At 37.4% G+C, this 20255-nt stretch overlaps 1 protein-coding gene across 3 annotated transcripts in view; it reads right to left on the bottom strand.

Annotated features, from left to right (window-relative positions):
* The window catches only part of HDLBP (high density lipoprotein binding protein), a 65437-nt gene that overhangs the window by 10715 nt on the left and 34467 nt on the right, over positions 1-20255 (bottom strand). For all 3 annotated transcript variants that reach the window (XM_026701461.2, XM_026701462.2, XM_026701460.2), the window contains exons 6-21: positions 19011-19217; positions 17236-17451; positions 16460-16666; positions 15864-15971; positions 15008-15112; positions 14499-14577; positions 12115-12254; positions 10996-11100; positions 10429-10542; positions 8886-8972; positions 8581-8712; positions 6619-6837; positions 4749-4970; positions 4417-4635; positions 3656-3794; positions 637-791 (exon numbers count right to left, since the gene is read on the bottom strand). In XM_026701461.2, coding sequence (XP_026557246.1) covers positions 637-791; positions 3656-3794; positions 4417-4635; positions 4749-4970; positions 6619-6837; positions 8581-8712; positions 8886-8972; positions 10429-10542; positions 10996-11100; positions 12115-12254; positions 14499-14577; positions 15008-15112; positions 15864-15971; positions 16460-16666; positions 17236-17451; positions 19011-19217 — 2454 coding nt within the window. The remainder of the gene's footprint in view (positions 1-636; positions 792-3655; positions 3795-4416; positions 4636-4748; positions 4971-6618; positions 6838-8580; positions 8713-8885; positions 8973-10428; positions 10543-10995; positions 11101-12114; positions 12255-14498; positions 14578-15007; positions 15113-15863; positions 15972-16459; positions 16667-17235; positions 17452-19010; positions 19218-20255) is intronic.

The raw sequence follows: 20255 nt of genomic DNA, 5'->3' as shown, positions 1-20255 counted from the left end.
TATAGAGATTCCTTTTTTCTGGAAAGTTTGCTTTAATCAGAAGCTGGAAACTGCTCCTACCTTACTTCTTTGTTAATTTTGATAAACGTATTGTTCTTTTGTCCCCCTTGAAATTTCTTTGTTTTAAAACTGTTCAACGCTTCTCTCCCTAGTTGAGAGAAAGTTGGGGAGTATCTTTGTGCATGCATGACAGAGAATCTCTCCCCCATAAAATCACTGATTCTATGTTTGGCAAGCAGACTGTGCATATCTGAGATTCTGGCTTGACCTTCACAACAGAACAGTTTGCCCGATCTCTGTTGCTTAATTCAAACCATGAAACATCAAATAAATACTGAAAGGAGCATTGGTATCTGGGATATCAAATGCTTTTACTCCATAATGTAAGTCACAACTCATTAGAAGTCATTTTACTACACTTTTCACTTAACTGACTATTCTGTTTCTGTAAGTGGTTAGCGCAGACTACATACTGTCAATAAAAAAGTGTCTCCAGAAGACAGGACATCTTGCACAATAGCCCCTTGAGATTTAATATGAAGATCACTTTACAGTGCTCATAAACAAAACTGATTATACTCCTGTGTTTAGATATGGGAGGCCTCTAAGATAATACAGATATCCAATCTCATTTACCTGGAGGGCCTCTTTTGCTGCCTCACATTTCTCTCGACGACCAGAGATGATGATAGTATCACATTTCTTTGGGGAGCCAGGATCTATTTCTTTGTATTCTTTCCCTTCATTATTCTCTTTGTCATTCTCATGTGCTACCACATCTGCAACAGAAGCTGTGTTCATAGGAATAAGAATAATTAGTTTATTATATATTGATTACACTATATTTATTAGAATCTCCCTTCTTCTAATTTAAATCCATGATTTCGTATTCTGCTCTTGTTATTCCATACTGTCTCATAATTCAAGCTATTAGCCTGAGATCCCATTGAGATAGTTTACATATTCCTAGGTACACTGGGAAATAAATGAAGTGTCATCAGAAGCAGTAGAAAAATTGGATTTTATTTCATCGGCTCTAATTAACAACCTGTATTCTTTTTCTTTTTAAATAATTTTTATTGTTCTTTTTCACTTTTAACACACATTAATCTTGACTAATAGTACTGTGCCATCACTACTATAAAAATTATTCTACACATCAACCTCATATAAGTATCTACATTTATACATCTTTATATAAATTCATTTACTTTTATCTGTAATTTTCTTAATTCCTTTCTTTATTTCTCTTATTCAACCAATTATACCAATTATTCCAAATTTCATAATACTCCAACTCTTCTTTCCCTTGTAGTTTTGATGTCAATTTGTCCATTTCAGCACAGTCTAGAATTTTTTTGAATTATTAATTCCTCAGTAGGCATGTTATTTTGTTTCCAACATTGTGTGTATATTATTCTTGATGCTGTCAGAATATGTAAGAGGATATATTTAATCTTTTTTCTAGGATTCCCCCTAATTATTCCCAATAGAAACAACTCTGGTTGAAATTCTACTCTTCCATTATCTCTTATAGTCAACTCCATATTTTAATCCAATATTTTTGGGCTTCCGGGCATGACCACCACATATGGTAGAAGGTACCTTGGTTCTGTCTGCATTTCCAGCATGTTGGATTCATGTTGGATTCATTTTAGACAGTCTCATTGGGGGCAAATGCCACCTATAGAACATCTTATACATGTTTTCTTTATAGGCCACTGATCTTGTTAATGTATAATTTTTATTCCACATTTTTTCCCCAATCTGCTAAATCTATATTGTGCCCAAAAATTTTTGCCCATGCTATCATGCAGCCTTTTACTACCTCCTCTTCCAATACCATTTTTAATAGGTAATTAATTATACATCTTGACTATACATTTCTCTTCTGGGCCTATTAAAATTTTATCTAATTGTTGCAGCTCGGTGTAAATTCCCTACTCTTCCATATCTTTTTTATATCTGTTTTGTAATTGTAAATATGGCCACCAATCTATTATATACCTTGCTCTTTTAATTCCTGATTTGTTTTTAGCTTCCCCTGTTTGTCTAATACTTTTCTATCTCTGACATTTTTGCTCATGTCCAATGTGTTTTGGGATATCATTGCTTCCATAGTAGATAACTAAACAGGTATTTTTATATAATTTTATATAATTATATTTTTATATAACAACCTCATTCTTAAAGGGATGTGAAAATAAATTAATTAGGTTTTTTCTTTTTTTTTCAGGAGAGCCCAGACAGCAGTCTTCACAGTGATATGAGTAATGACGCAAGTACTGTGATGACCTGCACAAAGTGCAAACTTATCTTGCTGGAGGAGAAAGTGGATGACCTGGATGCATGTCTGGCAACTCTGAGATTAATCAAGAAAGATAAGAAATTTCTAGACAAACAGAAGGATGTTTGCAAAACAATCACAGGGATAAGAGGCTGCTACAAAAACAAGACAACATCCATGGAGAAAAGCTAGCAGCTTCTAACCTTGAGGACCAAGAGAAGAAGGAGATTCTTGCTAGAGCTATGTAATTTCAGTATTCAATAATAATGTTAGAAGAAAAAAATGCAGGTCAAAACAATCAAGGGAGAGAAAACATAGTTGGTTTCAGTGAATTCAAGCTAATAGGCCAGATGAATTATTTTTCAGGGTACTAAGAAACTGCTATCTCAGAATCATTAACTTTCATAACTCCTAGAGTACAGAGAAAATACCCGATGATGGATAGGTAGCAAATGTTCTAATATTTTAAAGAAGGGAAAAGCAAACCCAGGAAATTATAGACCAATCGACTTGTCATTAATATCTGGTAAAATTATAAAAAAATAATAATCAAAGAAGTGGTTTTAAAATATTTAAAAAGAAACAAGATAATCAACTTCCCAACCCTTATTATAACTTGAAATATTGTTATTTCCTGACTCAAACTTCTTTTTTCTTAAGCAGTACATTGGGTTTGTCTTTGCTTCCTACCTATGCTGTGCTGTTCCACAAAATAATATAAACATACCAGGTCTTCGTGTGCATAATCATCTTCATACATTTTATTTTCTATTTCTTTATCTATTTTGAGAGATTTCTAGCGACCTGCCTCTTAATTTTTACGGCCAAATTCCTATTAATCCACCTTGTTCATCTATTCAGCAAGCACTCTCTCTTCTTTAATACAAGAATAAGCAGTTCAAGTCTGTCAAGCTTTGAATATCAAAACCTGCCTCATTTTATTCACATCCTGTGCATACATAATAAAGTTAATTCCTGGCAAACAACAATATCAATAGATACATAACAGATCACAATGTGCAAGAGAAGGCCAGAATTTGATGAGGCAAGGAAGCACTGAAGGTTTGCAACATTTCTACTTTGGGTAACCAGTTATTCCAGTTCCTCAGCTTGCTGCTCTTTACACAGCAATACAGTTTTTAAGCCACCCCTTGATAACACATAGAATTATACATACTGATAAGAATCTAAAGGTATTAATTTTGCTGAAAATTTCCATGAATAGCCAATAGCCATCTATCTATCAATCATCTATCAGTTATCCATCCATCCATCTTTTTAAAAAGTTACCATTATTGGATTATGGGATAATAGTGGTCAGTGTTCCAAAGGCATTCCTTGTAAGGACAAACTTGTGAGTTACTGTACCTGTATTTTCTTCTCGGTCTGGAAATTTGATCTGAACACCATAGTCACGAGTAATCTGTTGAATTCTAGAACCTTTAGGGCCCATAATAGAACGATGGTATTTCTGAAGAATAGTGCATTCTATTGTCACCTGGGCTTCCTATGAAAGAAGAAAGTCTTACAATATGAATTATAAATTAAGTTATCCTTCTGAAAATATAATTCCAAGGGGAACATAGGAAAATCCCATAAATGCATTATCTAGCTGTGAAAGGAACCAATGATATAAACCAAGGTAGACTTATTAAATCTGCTTAATATTTGTCTTTTGATATAAAAACTTGTGAGTTTTTATTGACTTAATAAATTCTACCTTCCTTTACAAGTTTTAAAGAAGCAAAGACAACACTAATTCACAAGACGTACTTTTTGTAAAACTATTGTGTTATTTCCAAGACTAAGAAACACTCATGCAGAATGACAACAGGAATTAGCAGAATTACTAAATGGACTGGGATTATTAAAGGACATATAAAGGATGACTCCAAGGCTAAAATAAATGTGGTCAGAAAGAGTTCTTTTCCCAATTTGTGTGTGTGTGTGTGTGTGTATGTGTATCTTACACATTTGTGTAAGAATTTGAATGTTATCACTTAGACATGAAGAAAAGCAAAAATGAACCCAGCTTTGTTTCTGTTGCAAAAACATAAACTAAGGGCATAAGAAACAAGGACCATACATTAGTTTTTATTCTCTGTGATCGATTAAAGATGGATGCTTACCAAATCATCAATGATTTCAAGGATACGTTTCTTTGCTGCTTCCACACAATCCTTTGCTCCTTTAAGAGTGACTTTGTCACTTTGTGTACCGGGGCGTGGGAAACTGACCATCACACCCCCATACTCCTCTGCAATGATCCTCAGTACCTGCCCTTTCCGAATGACAAAGTACCGATGATGCTTTGGATCCACAGTCATAGAATCTTCAACTACATTATCCTGTAGACACATGAGACATATAATTGCCAAATGTAACAATTGTGTTTTTAAACCCATGTCAATGTGAAAATGCAATTATTATATAAATAAGAGAATTAGGATGCTCTCCTTACCAGATTCTTAATGAGCACCTCCAGTTCTTTCTGGGCTTCTTTGACAGCTTCTTCTGTTCCCATGATAGTAATCAGTTCCTGATCTTTGTCTTCTGAAGTAGGAAAGATAATCCGAGCACCAGTATTATCCCGCACTTTGCGAATATTGCCACCACCTTTGCCAATCAGGAACTTATGATATTCTGGTTTAGCCCGCAAATCCACAGTATAACTCTTGGTTTGCTACATAGAACAAAAAAATGGAAGCTATTTGTTCAAATCCCCTTTTTTTTGCTAAAAAAAAAGAAATGAAATGAATATGCCTAACATGTTTGTGAAGCCTAACAACTGATTTGAATAAGGGTAAGAATATTTTAAAATATTGAAGGGAAACGTCTACAAGAATAGAGGTACAGTATATGCAAGAAAAGCCAAATCAAACTATATGTAAACTATGTATATAAATCATGTGAAAATTAAATTATGTTTCCATTGTTTCATTTTCCTTGAGTAGATTCCTCTGGACTTTCAAAAACATTCATTCACTCAGACCAAGGAAGGCCACGTCGTAAGAATATGCATGCATTATCAGTTTTCAAAGAATCACATAATTATTGTGGAACACAAATAATTGCCAGCGAACTATGTAATTCAGTACTCTGGGTTTTTTATCTGCCAATCAGCAAACTCAGCTATAAAACTCAGATGCTTTCCCTATGAAGCATAATCTCTACTGAGTTTCAGCTCTTCTTAATAAGGTGGTATGAAAAAGATTAAACTGGACTTGGATCAGGAAAAACTACTTAGCTGTGAACTTCGGTTTATTTATGACTTTGGGTAAAGTACTTTCTTTCAACCCAATGTACTCTGTCCTCTCAGTTTATTCTACAATGAAAAATTGTTATGATAACCACCTTGAGCTATACAGAGAGACAAATATAGACAAATGAAATAAAGATTAAATATTTAGGCTATTTGAAACTAAATGAGAACAGTAAGAATACTAAATAAATATGGTTTGAGCTCCTGAAATGCATGAAATGGCTTTTTGGTATTGTTAAATTTTCTCATCATGACTTGTTACTATGTTGAGGAAACAAAATAGCAGGATTAAATAGTTTCAGGAAATATTACAATGGTCATATTTCAAATGTTAAGACTTCAAGTTTCTAATAAAAGCATGATATAAAATGAAGCACTGTATAATTATAACATCACAACAAAAAGACAATCTTAGGGAAGAATGAGGACAAGCAAAAATGCAGACATCTGAAACCTAGTAGGGAAGGAGCAAGGCAACAATTCTCAGATGATTTACAGCTTTGATCTATTATAAAAAAAGGCTGTGTCTGCTTTTGATACAGTTTATTTTAAGCAATTAAGACTTATATAAGTAGCACCCAATCAGTGGTGACTCAGTGGCTAAGATGCTGAGCTTGTTGATCAGAAAGTCGGCAGTTCGAATCCCTAGCACCATGTAACGGAGTGAGCTCCCATTATTTGTTCCAGCTTCTGCCAACCTAGCAGTTCGAAAGCATCTAAAAATGCAAGTAGAAAAATAGGGACCACATTGGTGGGAAGGTAACAGTGTTCCGGCACCTTCGGCATTTAAGTCATGCTGGCCACATGACCACGGAGACTTCTTCAGACAACGCTGGCTCTTTGGCTTTGTAACGGAGATAAGCATTGCCCCCTAGAACCAGAAACGACTAGTATGTGCGAGGGGAATCTTTACCTTTACCTTTAGCAGCCAATCAGAAGATTCAAAAGTGAAGCGGGCAATATAAGATATATTTGTTTCAGGCTTTAAAACAGATAAATCAAGCCACATTCTATAAAGAAAGAGAGAAAATATATATGTGCATCTATTCTTCCAAATTCATATTATCACCTTTTCTTCTGCCAATTGTAGGAGTTGTTTCTTTGCCTTTTCAACATCCTGAGTAGGGCCCCTGATAGTGACTGTATCACTACCCGAGCCTTCGGTGGGGAAGTGAATATGAACTCCACCACATTCTTCCATGATGGAGCGAATAAAACGACCTTTGGCACCAATGAGTGAGTTGTGTAGCTTGGAAGGGATGGAGACTTCCACCTCTGTGATATTAGCCTAGGAAGAGAAATATTTTTAACAATCTCCCTCATACATAAAAATATTTGGAAAGTACAAAGAGTACCTTCCTTCTAAGAAGGAATTTAGGAAGTTTCTAATTCATTTTTACTTATAACTGATGGTGAATGAGATATGAGCCAAATTGTAACTAACAGTCCTGAACTGTATCAGGCAACATTACTATCATTTTTATATTGTGTCAATTCTACTATATTGTACTTTTCACAATAAAATGGAATAACACCAACTAGCTAAAGAACTAATGGGAAGATAAAACATGCACTGAATTTTCAAATTCATATTAAATCTAGTTTAGTGTTCAGTTCACTGTATAATGAAAATACATAGTCCTTGGTTATTGATCATTCAATTCAGTGACAATTCCAAATTACAATAGTGCTTTACAAGTGGTCCTTGAGGTTCTGGTGGTCCCAGCATCTCTGTGGTCCCAGCATCTCTGTGACTACACAATCACAATCTGGATGGTTGGCAACTAGTTCACACTTAAGACAGTTGTACATTCTGAGGTTACATGATTGCAATCTGCAGGGGTTGCCTTCACTTAGCCATAGTTATCTGATGTTGCACTGTACAAGTGGAATTCTGGTCCCAATTGCCATCATAACACAAGAACGACCTGTACAAAATAGCCTGTTTTGACCTTTTTTCCAACTGCTTATAAAATATGTAGAAAAAACCTAGAGAACTGCTAAAGGAAAGCATTTGTAGCTCATGGCTGAAAATGAGGAGTCCTTGGTGCTCTCTGAGCTTAGTTGTTTTCTTGCAGAGATTTCATTACCCAAACTAAGTAACATCATAGTAGTAGGGAGTGAGGGTTGCTCTCAAGACTGCCAGAAAGTTTGATGAAAAATCTTTAATTCCCCAACATATGGACAGAGTTAGCCATAATTTCAACTGTAAACATCCGAGACCAAGCCAAATCCAAAAATGCTAGATGATTCCTGGAAGCCTGGCACTGACAAACTGGCTATTAATAAGTCACGTAGACATAAACAACATCTACATACTAAGCAAAAGAGACAATAAATAAGCCAAAGAGAACAAAACGTCCAAAACACCTCCCCACCAGCAATTAACACCAGATTAGCATCAGGTGTTGCTAATCAAGAAGTAAACAATACCCCCAATCAAGAAACTGGCAAATAAGTTGAGAGTAAACAGCCCAACCAAAAAAACACCAAGACCAGTCCAACCAACACAAACAAGGCAAGCCACTAGAATACAAATTGAGAGCAAACCCCTACTCCCTATTAGCACTGATAATGTTACCTAGCCTGCACTATGAAACATCTGAAAGAAAACAACAAAGCTCAGAGAATACCAAGGATCCCTCAGTACATAGGGAAAGAAGATAGCTGAAATTCAGTGCTTCGAAAACACATCCAAAATATGTTTGCTCTCTCTTTGTGTAGCTTGTGGAGCCTCCTTAAAAAAGAGAGCCTTGTACAAACCTAGGGGAATCCCAAGAGATAGATAGGGAGCACTGGGTGCCTTGGGAGAAGGGGAAGTCTTGGGAGCCTGAGAGTAAGTAGTCCTGGGCCTGCACTAGAATTTAATGAGCGGCATGTTCATTTTAACAATTATACTGGGAAAAGCAGGGATGGGATCATTAAGTGAGATGCTTCAATTGTAACATGCAACCATAAAGGGGAACACTCCATTAAAGTTGTAAGTCAAGGACTACCTATAACTATACTCCTTAACCCTCATTTCTCCTACCAATTCTTTCTGGATGGATAGAATCCGATGGCGAGCAGCTTCACAATTGGCTCGTTTTCCTGTGATGACGATTGTTTCCGAGTTACTATTCTCTGCTGGTAGATCTATCTTAGTGTTGCATTCTTCACGGATCTACAGTGAATGTTTAAAAAAAAGTTGAGGGGACAGGCATAGTTTATTTTCTAAACAAAATGATGCACTTTTTGCTGTAAAAGTGACACATCATCACTATCAGTAGGAGATAGCATCAATAATCTGGAGCAATGAAATGTCTATAATTTCAAGAAAAATTCAAGTAACCTTACCTTTTTAATGTTTGCACCTCCTTTGCCAATGATATTCTTGTGGAATTGTTTGAAGATGGGAACAGAAATAGAATAGCTATTCTCAACCTTTTAAGAAAGAAAGGTTAGGCTCAATAAACCATAGACAAACAAATACCACTCCATTTATATTGTATAGGATTATGACAATTCTCATAAATTACCCCTAAACAAAATCAATAATTCTAAACTAAATATTAGAAATGAATGGCAAAGAACTGAGAAAGAATATTGAGTAAGAACATGAGACAAATTCAGCAAAAGATTATTTTTGCACATTTACTGCACATACCAGACAATGTTTAACAAAATGTTTCAATATGTTGGAAGTGTAAAATGGGTAAAGTGATACAAAACTAATATGAGGTTATCCCATTATTGCCCTGTTTTGATTTGATATCCATTTAAGTTTGTTGGTATGTTTCAAAAAATCAGTATGATTAAAAATGTGAATGTACTTTAAAATCCTATTTGAAAAACTTGGAAATGCATCAGTATATGGATCTATCAAGCATGGAAGGGGCACACAATACTTTTCAAGGTTGGAAAGATAGTGATCCCATAGACAAAATATTTTTTTTTAATTCATGAACTTCTGATGTAATACTAAAGATTGATCAATGTGCTTTGTGGGTTAAAAATTAATTATGTGCTCAAAAATTAGAATGAACCACTTCTTATATGTTTGGGGGCTGCTGCTTCTTTCCTCTATTTTTTCCTTTTTATTTTTATGAAGGAATGAAGGATTATACAATTATAAATAATGCGACTGAAGAGGAGAAAAGTTTTCTTTCACATCAGAACTCACTAAAATGCACTAATAGCAGAATCAGGATAGTTGAAGAAATTGCTTCTTGATGTCTTCATAGGTAAAGCATACCCTAGCTGCCATGTAGTATGTTGTGTAGCAAATTGCCCTAGTGTCATGATTGGAACTGAACATATTCATGGAGGATAAAACAATAAATATTAGCCCTTAGACTAGAGGTGTCAAACTCAAGGCCTGCGTGCCAGATCCGGCCCGCGTGGTGCTTAAATCTGGCCTGCGGGGCCAGCCAGGAAATAGCAAAGGACTGGTCTACGGTGCCTCCTGCAGCACTCTGCCAGCCAAAACAGGGCGTAGGGGGCCACATGTGAGCCCCCCATGGCCTGTTTTGGCCACGGGGTGCTGCAGGAGGTGTCTATCGCGTCTCCCCCTCCCCCGGCCAGCCCGCAGGGAACTACAATGCTGATCTGGCCGTTGAAGAAATCCAGTTGGACATCCCTGCCGTAGACTGAAATGTAAACTCTAGTTTCAAGTTAGGTACAATAGAAATGATAATCTTCTAAATATCAGTTGCGTTTTATATTCCATACTTCCTCCTTATGTAGTTTATCAGCCTTGTTCTCAAACATATGAATAAATCTGAGACATTAACGTTATAAAAGATAGCAAAGTAACTCCAATGTAAAAAAAATATTGATTTCTTAAGGTTAGCCACAGTTGATGCAGTTACAGAAGGGGCAAAAAGTAAAGATCACCTACCAAATCTGCCACCATTTTCTGCATGTACTTTGTGCATTTTTCCACCTCATTCTTGGGTCCTCTAAGTTGTACAATATCACTCTTATGTGATGGATCTGGGAAGTTGATAATAACCTGCAACAAAGCTCAATTTTAATGTTTTTGTTGTACAAACAATGGCATTTACTTATTCATTTGTGACACTTCAGAGCCTATTTCTGAATTGTGGAATCCATATGTCACCCTGTTTTTCTGTGGTTCTTGTAGTTCTGTGCTGTTTATTGATATCATTCAGATCGGCTGAATCAAGATTGGATGTAAAGGAAGCAGAATGAAAACAAACTATAAAAAATCTGTTTCAGTTCAGCCTATGGGCCAAATAATAGACTAAATGTCATGGGTGATGGTTTCTGCCATTATTAAAGAACATTATAGAACCAAGTTATGTATAACAATATAAACATTTATTTACATACATATTTGTATATGCATGTGTGTATACACATTTTAAAAAAACTATTGTTAATGTATGGGGTTTTTTTTAAATCAATAATTATATATAAACACAGATGTGTATAATTTTGATACCTCTGGAAATTTATCTCTGGTGTCCCGAATCCTTTCACCTTTCTGTCCAATGATAGTTCTATGAAATTTTTGATCAATGATCAAGTCCTTTGTGCGTTCATTTTCCTAAAGGGTGGTGAAAGAAAGTAAAATATTCTGTACGAGTAATACTATTGGAAGAAAATACGTATAATCAACAATTCCCAAAGTATAGTTCATTTGATCTATCAATTAATCAAAGCACAGAAAAGAACCTCATTTTGCAAATTTTTGATATAATTAGACAACCTATGACCCATTGGGTCATTGTTTCAGAGATATTTCCTTACAAAATTACTCAATGCCTTCAACATTGGCAGAATTTCTAACATATTGGAAAAATTCTTTAAATATCAGGGAGATATTTAGAGATGTATCTGCCTTGAAAATAGCACACGTTGAACTGTATAGCACAGTCAAGCATGAAGAGTTGAGCATAGGAAATATTTATGACATTTTATATTGGGTCACAAAATGCTCTATGATAATTTTTATACCATAAAATGTTTTGTAAAATTTGTAAAATTTCAATTCCATGAGAGTCATGGGGTCTGGGTTTTGAATGTATTCTGTAAGTTAACCCATTTGGGGTATTTTGGTTTGAAAAATGTTGCCCTGAGGCACACTGTTTTGCCCAGATAAAGGTTACAGACATGAGAATTTTAAAAGTATATTTCTCCTCTCAATCGGGAGTTTACCTGTTTAATCATAATCAAACATATAAGGGACACCCTGATTTAATGGACAATCCCTCCCCCTGAGCAGTTAAACTGAGACTTTACTATACTTTTAGATAATTTACACTTTCATAACATCTTTTTATTATTCAGGTACAGAATGTATGGCTTCAATCACAATGCACATTTGCCCTCTGAATTTATCAACCTTTGAGTACCAATACTGCAACAAATCCCAATAATAATCTTTCCCCCCCAAAACCAAAACCCCCAAACCAAATCAAAGTTAACAAAGAACAGTTAGCTTGCTATGTGAACACAGTTGCTAGGGGTTCATCTGACCTAGTTAAGCATGCTGTATTATCATGTGAACTAAAGACTAATAAAAATCCTCAATAATAATGAACTTTCTCTTCCTTCTCACCATACGTGATGCAAGGTCCAACAGCTCTCTCTTGGCCTCTTGAACTCCCTGAGGGTCTCCTTCTATTCTGATGAGATTGCTTTTCTCATTGTCTGGAGGGATCCGCACAGATACTTTATATTGATCCTTAATTCTGTTGACTGCAAATTAAACAAAAGTTAACACTACTTTGTATTGCAAAAATGCTACACCCAAGATTTCTGGGTTTTGGAACAAGGGCTGTGTTTAAAGGTTATTATTGTTCCAAGGCAATATAGATTCATAGAGAATAAGACAGAAAAGCAGAATTTGAAGTTTAATGTTTGATAAACAGAGAGGTTTTTAAAGACTACTGTGTAAATAGAAGAAAATAACCGAGAAGCAAGAGGGAAAAAAGATGTTTCTAAACTACCTTTTTCCAAAATGTATTCATCCTCTATATTTAATTGTTAAAATTACAAACAAATGACTGGACCCTCATTTGTTACAGTTTCCAAATACACTGCTCAAAAAAATAAAGGGAACACAAAAATAAGACATCCTAGATCTGAATGAATGAAATATTCTTATGAAATACTTTGTTCATCACATAGTTGAATGTGCTGACAACAAAATCACACAAAAATTATCAATGGAAATCAAATTTAGCAACCCATGGAGGTCTGGATTTGAAGTTACACTCAAAATTAAAGTGGAAAAAAACACTACAGGCTGATCTAACTTTGATGTAACAAGTCCAAATGAGGCTCAGTAGTGCGTGTAGCCTCCACGTGTCTGTATGACCTCCCTACAATGCCTGGGCATGCTCCTGATGAGGTAGCGGATGGTCTCCTGAGGGATCTCTTCCCACACCTGGACTAAAGAAAGCATCCCCCAACTCCTGGACAGTCTGTGGTGCAACCTGGCGTTGGTGGATGGAGTGAGACAGGATGTCCCAGATGTGCTCAATTGGATTCAGGTCTGGGGAACGGGCAGGCCAGTCCATAGCATCAATGCCTTCGTCTTGCAGGAACTGCTGACACACTCCAGCCACATGAGGTCTAGCATTGTCTTGCATTAGGAGGAACCCAGGGCCAACTGCACCAGCATATGGTCTCACAAGGGGTCTGAGGATCTCACCTCGGTTCCTAATGGCAGTCAGGCTACCTCTGGCGAGCACAGGGAAAGCTGTGCGGCCCCCTAAAGAAATGCCACCTCACACCATTACTGACCCACTGCCAAACAGGTCATGCTGGAGGATGTTGCAGGCAGCAGAACATTCTCCATGGCGTCTCCAGACCCTGTCATGTCTGTCACATGTGCTCAGTGTGAACCTGCTTTCATCTGTGAAGAGCACAGGGCACCAGTGGCAAATTTGCCAATCTTGGTGTTCTCTGGCAAATGCCAAACGTCCTGCACGGTGTTGGGCTGTAAGCGTCTCCTGATGTACTGGACTGTTTCCTGGTAGTGCTTCCATGCTCTGGACACTAGGCTGACAGACACAGCAAATCTTCTTGCCACATCTCGCATTGATGTGCCATCCTGGATGAGCTGAAGTACCTGAGCCACTGTGTGGGTTGTAGACTCCGTCTCATGCTACCACTAGAGTGAAAGCATCGCCAGCATTCAAAAGTGACCAAACCATCAGCCAGAAAGCATAGGAACTGAGAAGTGGTCTGTGGTCACCACCTGCAGAACCACTCCTTTATTGGGGATGTCTTGCTAACTGCCTATGCTTTCCACCTGTTGTCTATTCCAGGGGTCCCCAACCACCGGGCCCCGGACCAGTACCGGTCTGTGGATCATTTTGTACCGGGCCGCCTACTTTGCTTGGGCGCCGCCATCTTGTTTCGACGGCACTTGAGAAAGTGCTTCCGGGTGAGCTTGTCGGTCGTCGGTTGGATGGAAAGCGGCATTTGGGTGCTGAAGGAATCCTCGCACCTTAGTTTCGTCGAAGGGGGGGCTTCGAACGAAGAGCCGTCCTGATGGCGGTGGAGTCTCGCGTTACTCAGGAGGAGATTAAGAAAGAGCCCGAAAAGCCCATCAACCGCGAGAAGGTACAAAGGAGGAGTTGAAGGTGGCGGGGAGAAGTGGGGGACGGCTAGTTGGCCGGTTGCTCGGCTCGCCTTGCCTTGGTCGTGCGTGCTGATGCCGGTACCGGTCCGTGGATCATTTTGTGATGCCGGTACCGGGCCGTGGTACAAAAAAGGTTGGGGGCCACTGGTCTATTCCATTTGCACAACAGCATGCGAAATTGATTGTCAATCAGTGTTGCTACCTAAGTGGACAGTTTGATTTCACAGAAGTGTGATTGACTTGGAGTTACATTGTGTTGTTTAAGTGTTCCCTTTATTTTTTTGAACAGTGTATATAATTAATTATCCAGGACAGTTCCCTTCTAGAGACCTAATTAACATTTAACTCACTATTGGCTCCACTCTTTCCAATGAGGTGCCTGTGGAATTTGTGATCTATGTTGATTTCTGCATAATCCATCCGATTAATCTGCAAAAGTAGTTTAATCAAAATTATGGACATTGTAAGTCTCTACTACAAAACAAACATGGCAGTAAAATCAAGCTATATAATTAAGCAATCATTATTAAATCCATATGTTCAGCTAAATTAATTAAAGCATGAGTACATACTATATCTTTTGAGCTACTTTGCTTACTCAGAACTTGTTCTCATACAGCCCTTTACCCTCTTTTCAGCCATGCACCGAAAAGCTTAACTGTTATTTTTTATCTCCAGGACTGCAGTCATAAGCACATATACCACTAACTGAAAATCCTACAGAACACAGAGATATTACTTTGCTACAATATTCAAAATAACATATTTATTCTAAGAGGAGTAACTGTTTTCAGGCTGTATTGATAGCTTTTATTATTTTCCACTTGATAAACCTAGACATTATGGCTTCTCAACTCACCAGATCTTTGACCATGATCTCAATCTGGTCTTGAGCCACGTTCACATCTTCTGTGGGTCCTTCCAGAGTGATTTTATCTTCCCCTTCGGTGAATTCTATATGAACCTTTTAAAAATAGACGTAATTCAGCATCAGAATGAAAGACAAATCAGTTAATAGCAAACAAATTAATCTGTGCTTTGTTTCTCCTAATATGCAACCAGAAACATCTAAAAGCCTCTGTTGTCATTTTTAAAGATGGAGACTCAAATAGCCTCTTAGGTAAAATAGTATGTAGACACTTACTGAAAAATGAAAGTTAAGCAACTACCAAAAGTTAAAGCATTAAGACCCCACTACTTACCCATGCTTTCAAAGAAAAAATGAAAAACCATATGGAATAGAACTTTCCTAGTGCTTACACCCTCTCTGTGGAATTCTCTTCCTAATTGCAATGTTAAGTACTAGCTAAAAAGGTCACATTTTTCAATGAAAATAGCTTGTTTTAACTGCCATTTTATTAACTTCAATTTGATCTTGATGAAGTGCTTTGCTTTTTTAAAATGCCTGTTTCTATCCTTATTAAAACTGAAAAATGCAACAAAAGGAACCTATTTTCTCATTTCCAGTCTTGCTGTCAACTTTTATTCTCTACTGCTCACACCAGACAACTTAAAGTTGTCCTAAAAAAACATTTTCCAAAACTGCAATTCAACTCATTTTTCTCTATTCTCTTGGGGATGAACATTTTCAAGTATTTTCTCAATAAATTTGGTATCAGCTGTACAAAACATATGTATGTATACCTCAAACTACTCCTTCCAGTGATTTCTCAAATTCAATGTTAATGTAAGAATCCACATTAATGAACTCATACCTTTGGCATTTGTTGTGTGATTTTGGCCAAGTTTTGCCCCTTCTTGCCAATGATGAAACGATGAAGCCAAGAGGGGGCTGAGACAGAGGAGACTGTGAAACTGTTCGCCTATAAAAGATATTAGTTGTATGAAGAAATTTATCATTCCATAAGCAGTACATATTGATACCAACAATAATAATGACAACTCCAATTTCTTTCCCAAACCAATACTTTTGACTTCAGTATTCTGAAATTCATTCCAAATAATGATGCTCCAGCCTTCATATGTCACAATAATAGAATTATCACACAAGTGGGGCCTCAGGGTTTACTGTCTATGGTCCAGAGAAAACATTTCCTGACATTTTGCTGGCAATTGTGGCTGACATCTTCAGAGGCAAAGTAGTCTGCTACATAGATTACAGGCAACTGATCACGCAATTGGTTTTGACTAATATTCCATATTTTGTATAGGGCTCGGGGAAATCTTATTGCTGAATACATTATTTATATTCTGAACAAGTTAGACATTTATTTTTTTTAAAAGTCTAATTAGTCAAGTGTTAATTAGTTGTCCATAAAAGAAAGGCCTTGCTGAGTGGCACTCTCGATACCTTGGCATAAACTTCAGTCAATGCCTGTCCAAGCTTTTCAGGTTCGCCACGCAGTATCACAGTCTCTGAGCTGCTGTCGGTGGGGGGGATTTCAACCGAGACTCCAGTTTTCTCCAAGATCTCCTGAAGGGAGTTCCCTTTAGGGCCGATGACATACTTGTGCTGAGACTTCTTCACCTCCACGGCAATGGTAGTAGTCTTCTTTTTCTGTAGGGAAGTATCAGCCGGGAAATGACAAGTTATTTGAAAAGGCATTGAGCTAAGGCAGCTTCAGATCAAAGAGCAAATTTGCCCAAATAGGATCAAAATAGGGCAGGTACCCTACAAGCCTTTGATTTATATATGCTTTACAAATGAAAAGCTACCACAGGAAATCATGGTTTATTTGATGCTGGACCTGCATTGTGTTTCCTAGAGCTGCAGGTTTGTGATCAATCATGTCAAAACAGGCAGACCAAAAAGTTTGGACTCTCTTTTTACATGCTCTTTTAGAGGGCTTATTTTTGGTGGTTGCATCGGCCATTTTGAATGGAAGTCAAACCCCAAGCTGTAAGTTCATCACATCCTCCTCAGTCATTTATTTCTCCAATGCTGATGCAACAGCTAGTTTCCTTTGCACCACTATCATGATCTTTGCACTGCTATTTCTTGTTTATCAGTGTACCAAATACTGTAGTGGGGAAAAGGAATAGTCATGCTCTCACTTATAATACTAGTGTTTGAAGTTAATTAAAATGAAAGATACAGCTTTATACAGACCACATGAAAGATCATACCTTCTCCTCATAAATCTTTTTAACACGAGCCACTGCTTGAGCCAGCTGTTCCTTCTCTCCAGTGAAGACTATCTCAGTTTTGTTGACGCTGGGTGGTGGGATATTTATGCGCGTGCCAGTCTCCTGCATGATTTCACTAACCAGCTTGTTGAAAGGACCAGCAATAAAAGGATGGTATACTTTCTCCAACTCAAGCCTCTCTACTGCACGTTTATCCTGGAAAATAAAACCATATTTTTATACACACACACACACACACACACAGAGACACAGATATATACACAACACACAACACAGGACTATAAAAAAGAATGTGAGGCTTCTGCATATGCCTCCTACTTCTGTAATCCTCACTCTGAAACTTTATTTCACTTTATCACAAAGTATCTGTTCTAGAAATGACTGGCGGGGTAGGGTGGGGGGTTGGATGAGCAACCTTGTTAAACTTTGTCAGAAGTGCTAGAGAGAAATAATATTTAAGACAAAAGGAATTAAGAACAAAGAAGAACAAAGAGGTGATAATTATGCTATAAAGTCATATTATTTCATATAATTTAATACATGATCAAGTTTAACAATCCATATAAACCAATACTTTATGATTATGTAGCAATTTAAGATTGAAAGCCAGTTCAGTAAGTTGCTAGCCTAGAAACCAGAAGTCTATGAGTTCTTCTCCCACCACAAGCATGAAAGCCAGCTAGGTGACTTTGGGTCACTCACTCTCAGCCTAGCCCACTTCACAGGACTGTTGTGGGGAAAATAGGAGGAAGAAGTATTTATGAATGTTCACTGTCTTCAGTTACCTATAAAGTAATAAAGGCCAGATAAAAATCTAATAAAATAAATAATCCTCGATTTACAACTGGTCATTTAGCAATGGTTTCAAAACCTCCCTGGGTATATTTATGACCTGGTTCCAAAGTTCTGACAGATGGTTTACCCACGTGGTCATGTGATATTTATGGCTGTTTGCTGCATCCCACCATTGGGTGATTGTGGTTTACAATGTTTTTTTCTGAAAACCAGAATTTATTTCTGGCTTTTGGCTAAACTGGCCCATAGCGAACCATTGGTATGCTTTATGACCACGATGGCTGCTTTATCACCATGGCAGTCACTTAACAGCTGCCACAAAAATGTTCTTAAATCAGGTCAGCCATATGGGTGACCCATGTTATGATCATGATTAAGACTCCATTAGACACTTTAGTAACAACAATCTTGCCACATCATGATATTTATGGAGATTGAATTATGAATGTGATCATCATCATGAAAAAATTATAAATGCGTGCATAAAAAATAACTATTATTAGAAAAATCTGAGGCAAAGGAGAATTGTAGCTACTATATGAAACTGCAGCAGTCATTAATACATGAAGAGGGCAAATGGCCAGATTTTAAGAATGACTTTTTATATTGTTTTTCTTTCTAAGAGAAATATTAGATGACAGCTTACTATATACTTTGTACGTAAATCATCTAAATATTTAATCTCTAATAGGCATAAGAAATAATTCTGATGAATTTTAACAGAATTTAATTTTAGGATTATAAATTGTCACAAACATTAAAACAGCAGTATTCTTGTAACACACATGATCTTCCTAAAACAGTGAAAATTGGAAAGTACTTTTCAAACAATGAACTGTTCAACATCAGTCTGGATGAACTCCAGTTCAGCCTAAGGAAGGTTCCCTTAGAAAAAGGATTATTTGAGCTAGTGTTTTCAGAATCACTTCTGCAATTACAGAACCAAAAATATAGTTTACCTGCTCAGCAGAAATCAAAAGGATCTCATGTCGAGCTTTCTCAATCCCTTCCTTGGTGCCAGTGATCTTGATCTGGTTGCTGGGGTCATCCGGGCGGGGGATCTGAATTTTTGTGGCAGTTTTGAGCTCAAGGTCCTGTAACTTCTCTCCATTTTTTCCGATGACAAAGCGATGATGTTCTTTGGGAATGGCAACTGTTGCTGAAGCCTATAAAAAAAGAACATTCACTAGAGTGAAACCACACTTTTGATTCAACAATACAGATGCATTTTATCAACTGATTCAGTATAGATTTTTGCTTTTAACTGTGGTAAGACACGAGGGAATCTCTCTTTCAATATTATATATTAGCAATGGAAAATAATATTTGTCAAATTTCATCACTGTAAACAAACATAAGGGATATAGGGTTTGCTCATATATTGCCCAGAAACAAACTGAGACACTTCAAGTAACTGGGAGGAAAACTGCATGTTGCGTTATTTCCCTCCACTTTAGAATAAATCAAAATCCTGCCCTGCACTCTGATGTATATATCTGGTCATTGACTTACTCAATTGCATTCATAACCCTATTTCTAGCACAACATTGATGTCTGCCTGCTTGCTTGCCTGCCTCTCATGCCCCTGGTGGAGACAGACTCTGAGGGAGAGGAGGAACAGCCAACAGGGAGTGGAAGTGTGGCTCCGGAGGTTGTGGAGGAGGCTGGGGAAGGGCAGAGGCCAGCTGAGCAGTCAGAGGAAGACCCAGGCCCATCCCCTCTCCATCCTAGGCATGCAGGGAGGATAAGGGAGAGACATAGTCTACTCAAGAGGAGAGGGCTTCTTCATGGGCTACAGCTGTGACAACTGAATAAGAGGACAGACCTGCGTCGGGTAGAAACAAAGCGTGGAAATATCTCTAGTTTATGGTTCCTCTCTGAGTTTGGCGTCCTTCCCAGTATGTGTTCTGTTATCTGTGGACATCCACCAGCCCTTATCTTGTCTGGTTTGTGTTGCTTTTTTCCTTCTTGTAACTGTTTGTGTGGGAATTTTTTGTCTTCCGTCAAGGGTATTTGGAGCTTGGAAGCAAAGTGAAGGAATAAAAGGGGCTTCACCTGTTTTCTGTGACTCTATTTGTTTTGTATCCTACCCTGGGTCATCACACCTGCTGTCTATCTTTCTCTACCTATCATCTGTCTGTCTGACTATCTACTCAAAGTGATAAATTTCAACATGAACTTTATTGCTTATTATTAGGAGCAAG

Source organism: Pseudonaja textilis, chromosome 4 (genome assembly GCF_049901715.1).
Source record: "Pseudonaja textilis isolate UNSWEBS1 chromosome 4, rPseTex1.2, whole genome shotgun sequence".
NCBI classification, from domain to species: domain Eukaryota; kingdom Metazoa; phylum Chordata; class Lepidosauria; order Squamata; family Elapidae; genus Pseudonaja; species Pseudonaja textilis.
This window is presented reverse-complemented; position numbering and strand designations above follow the sequence as displayed.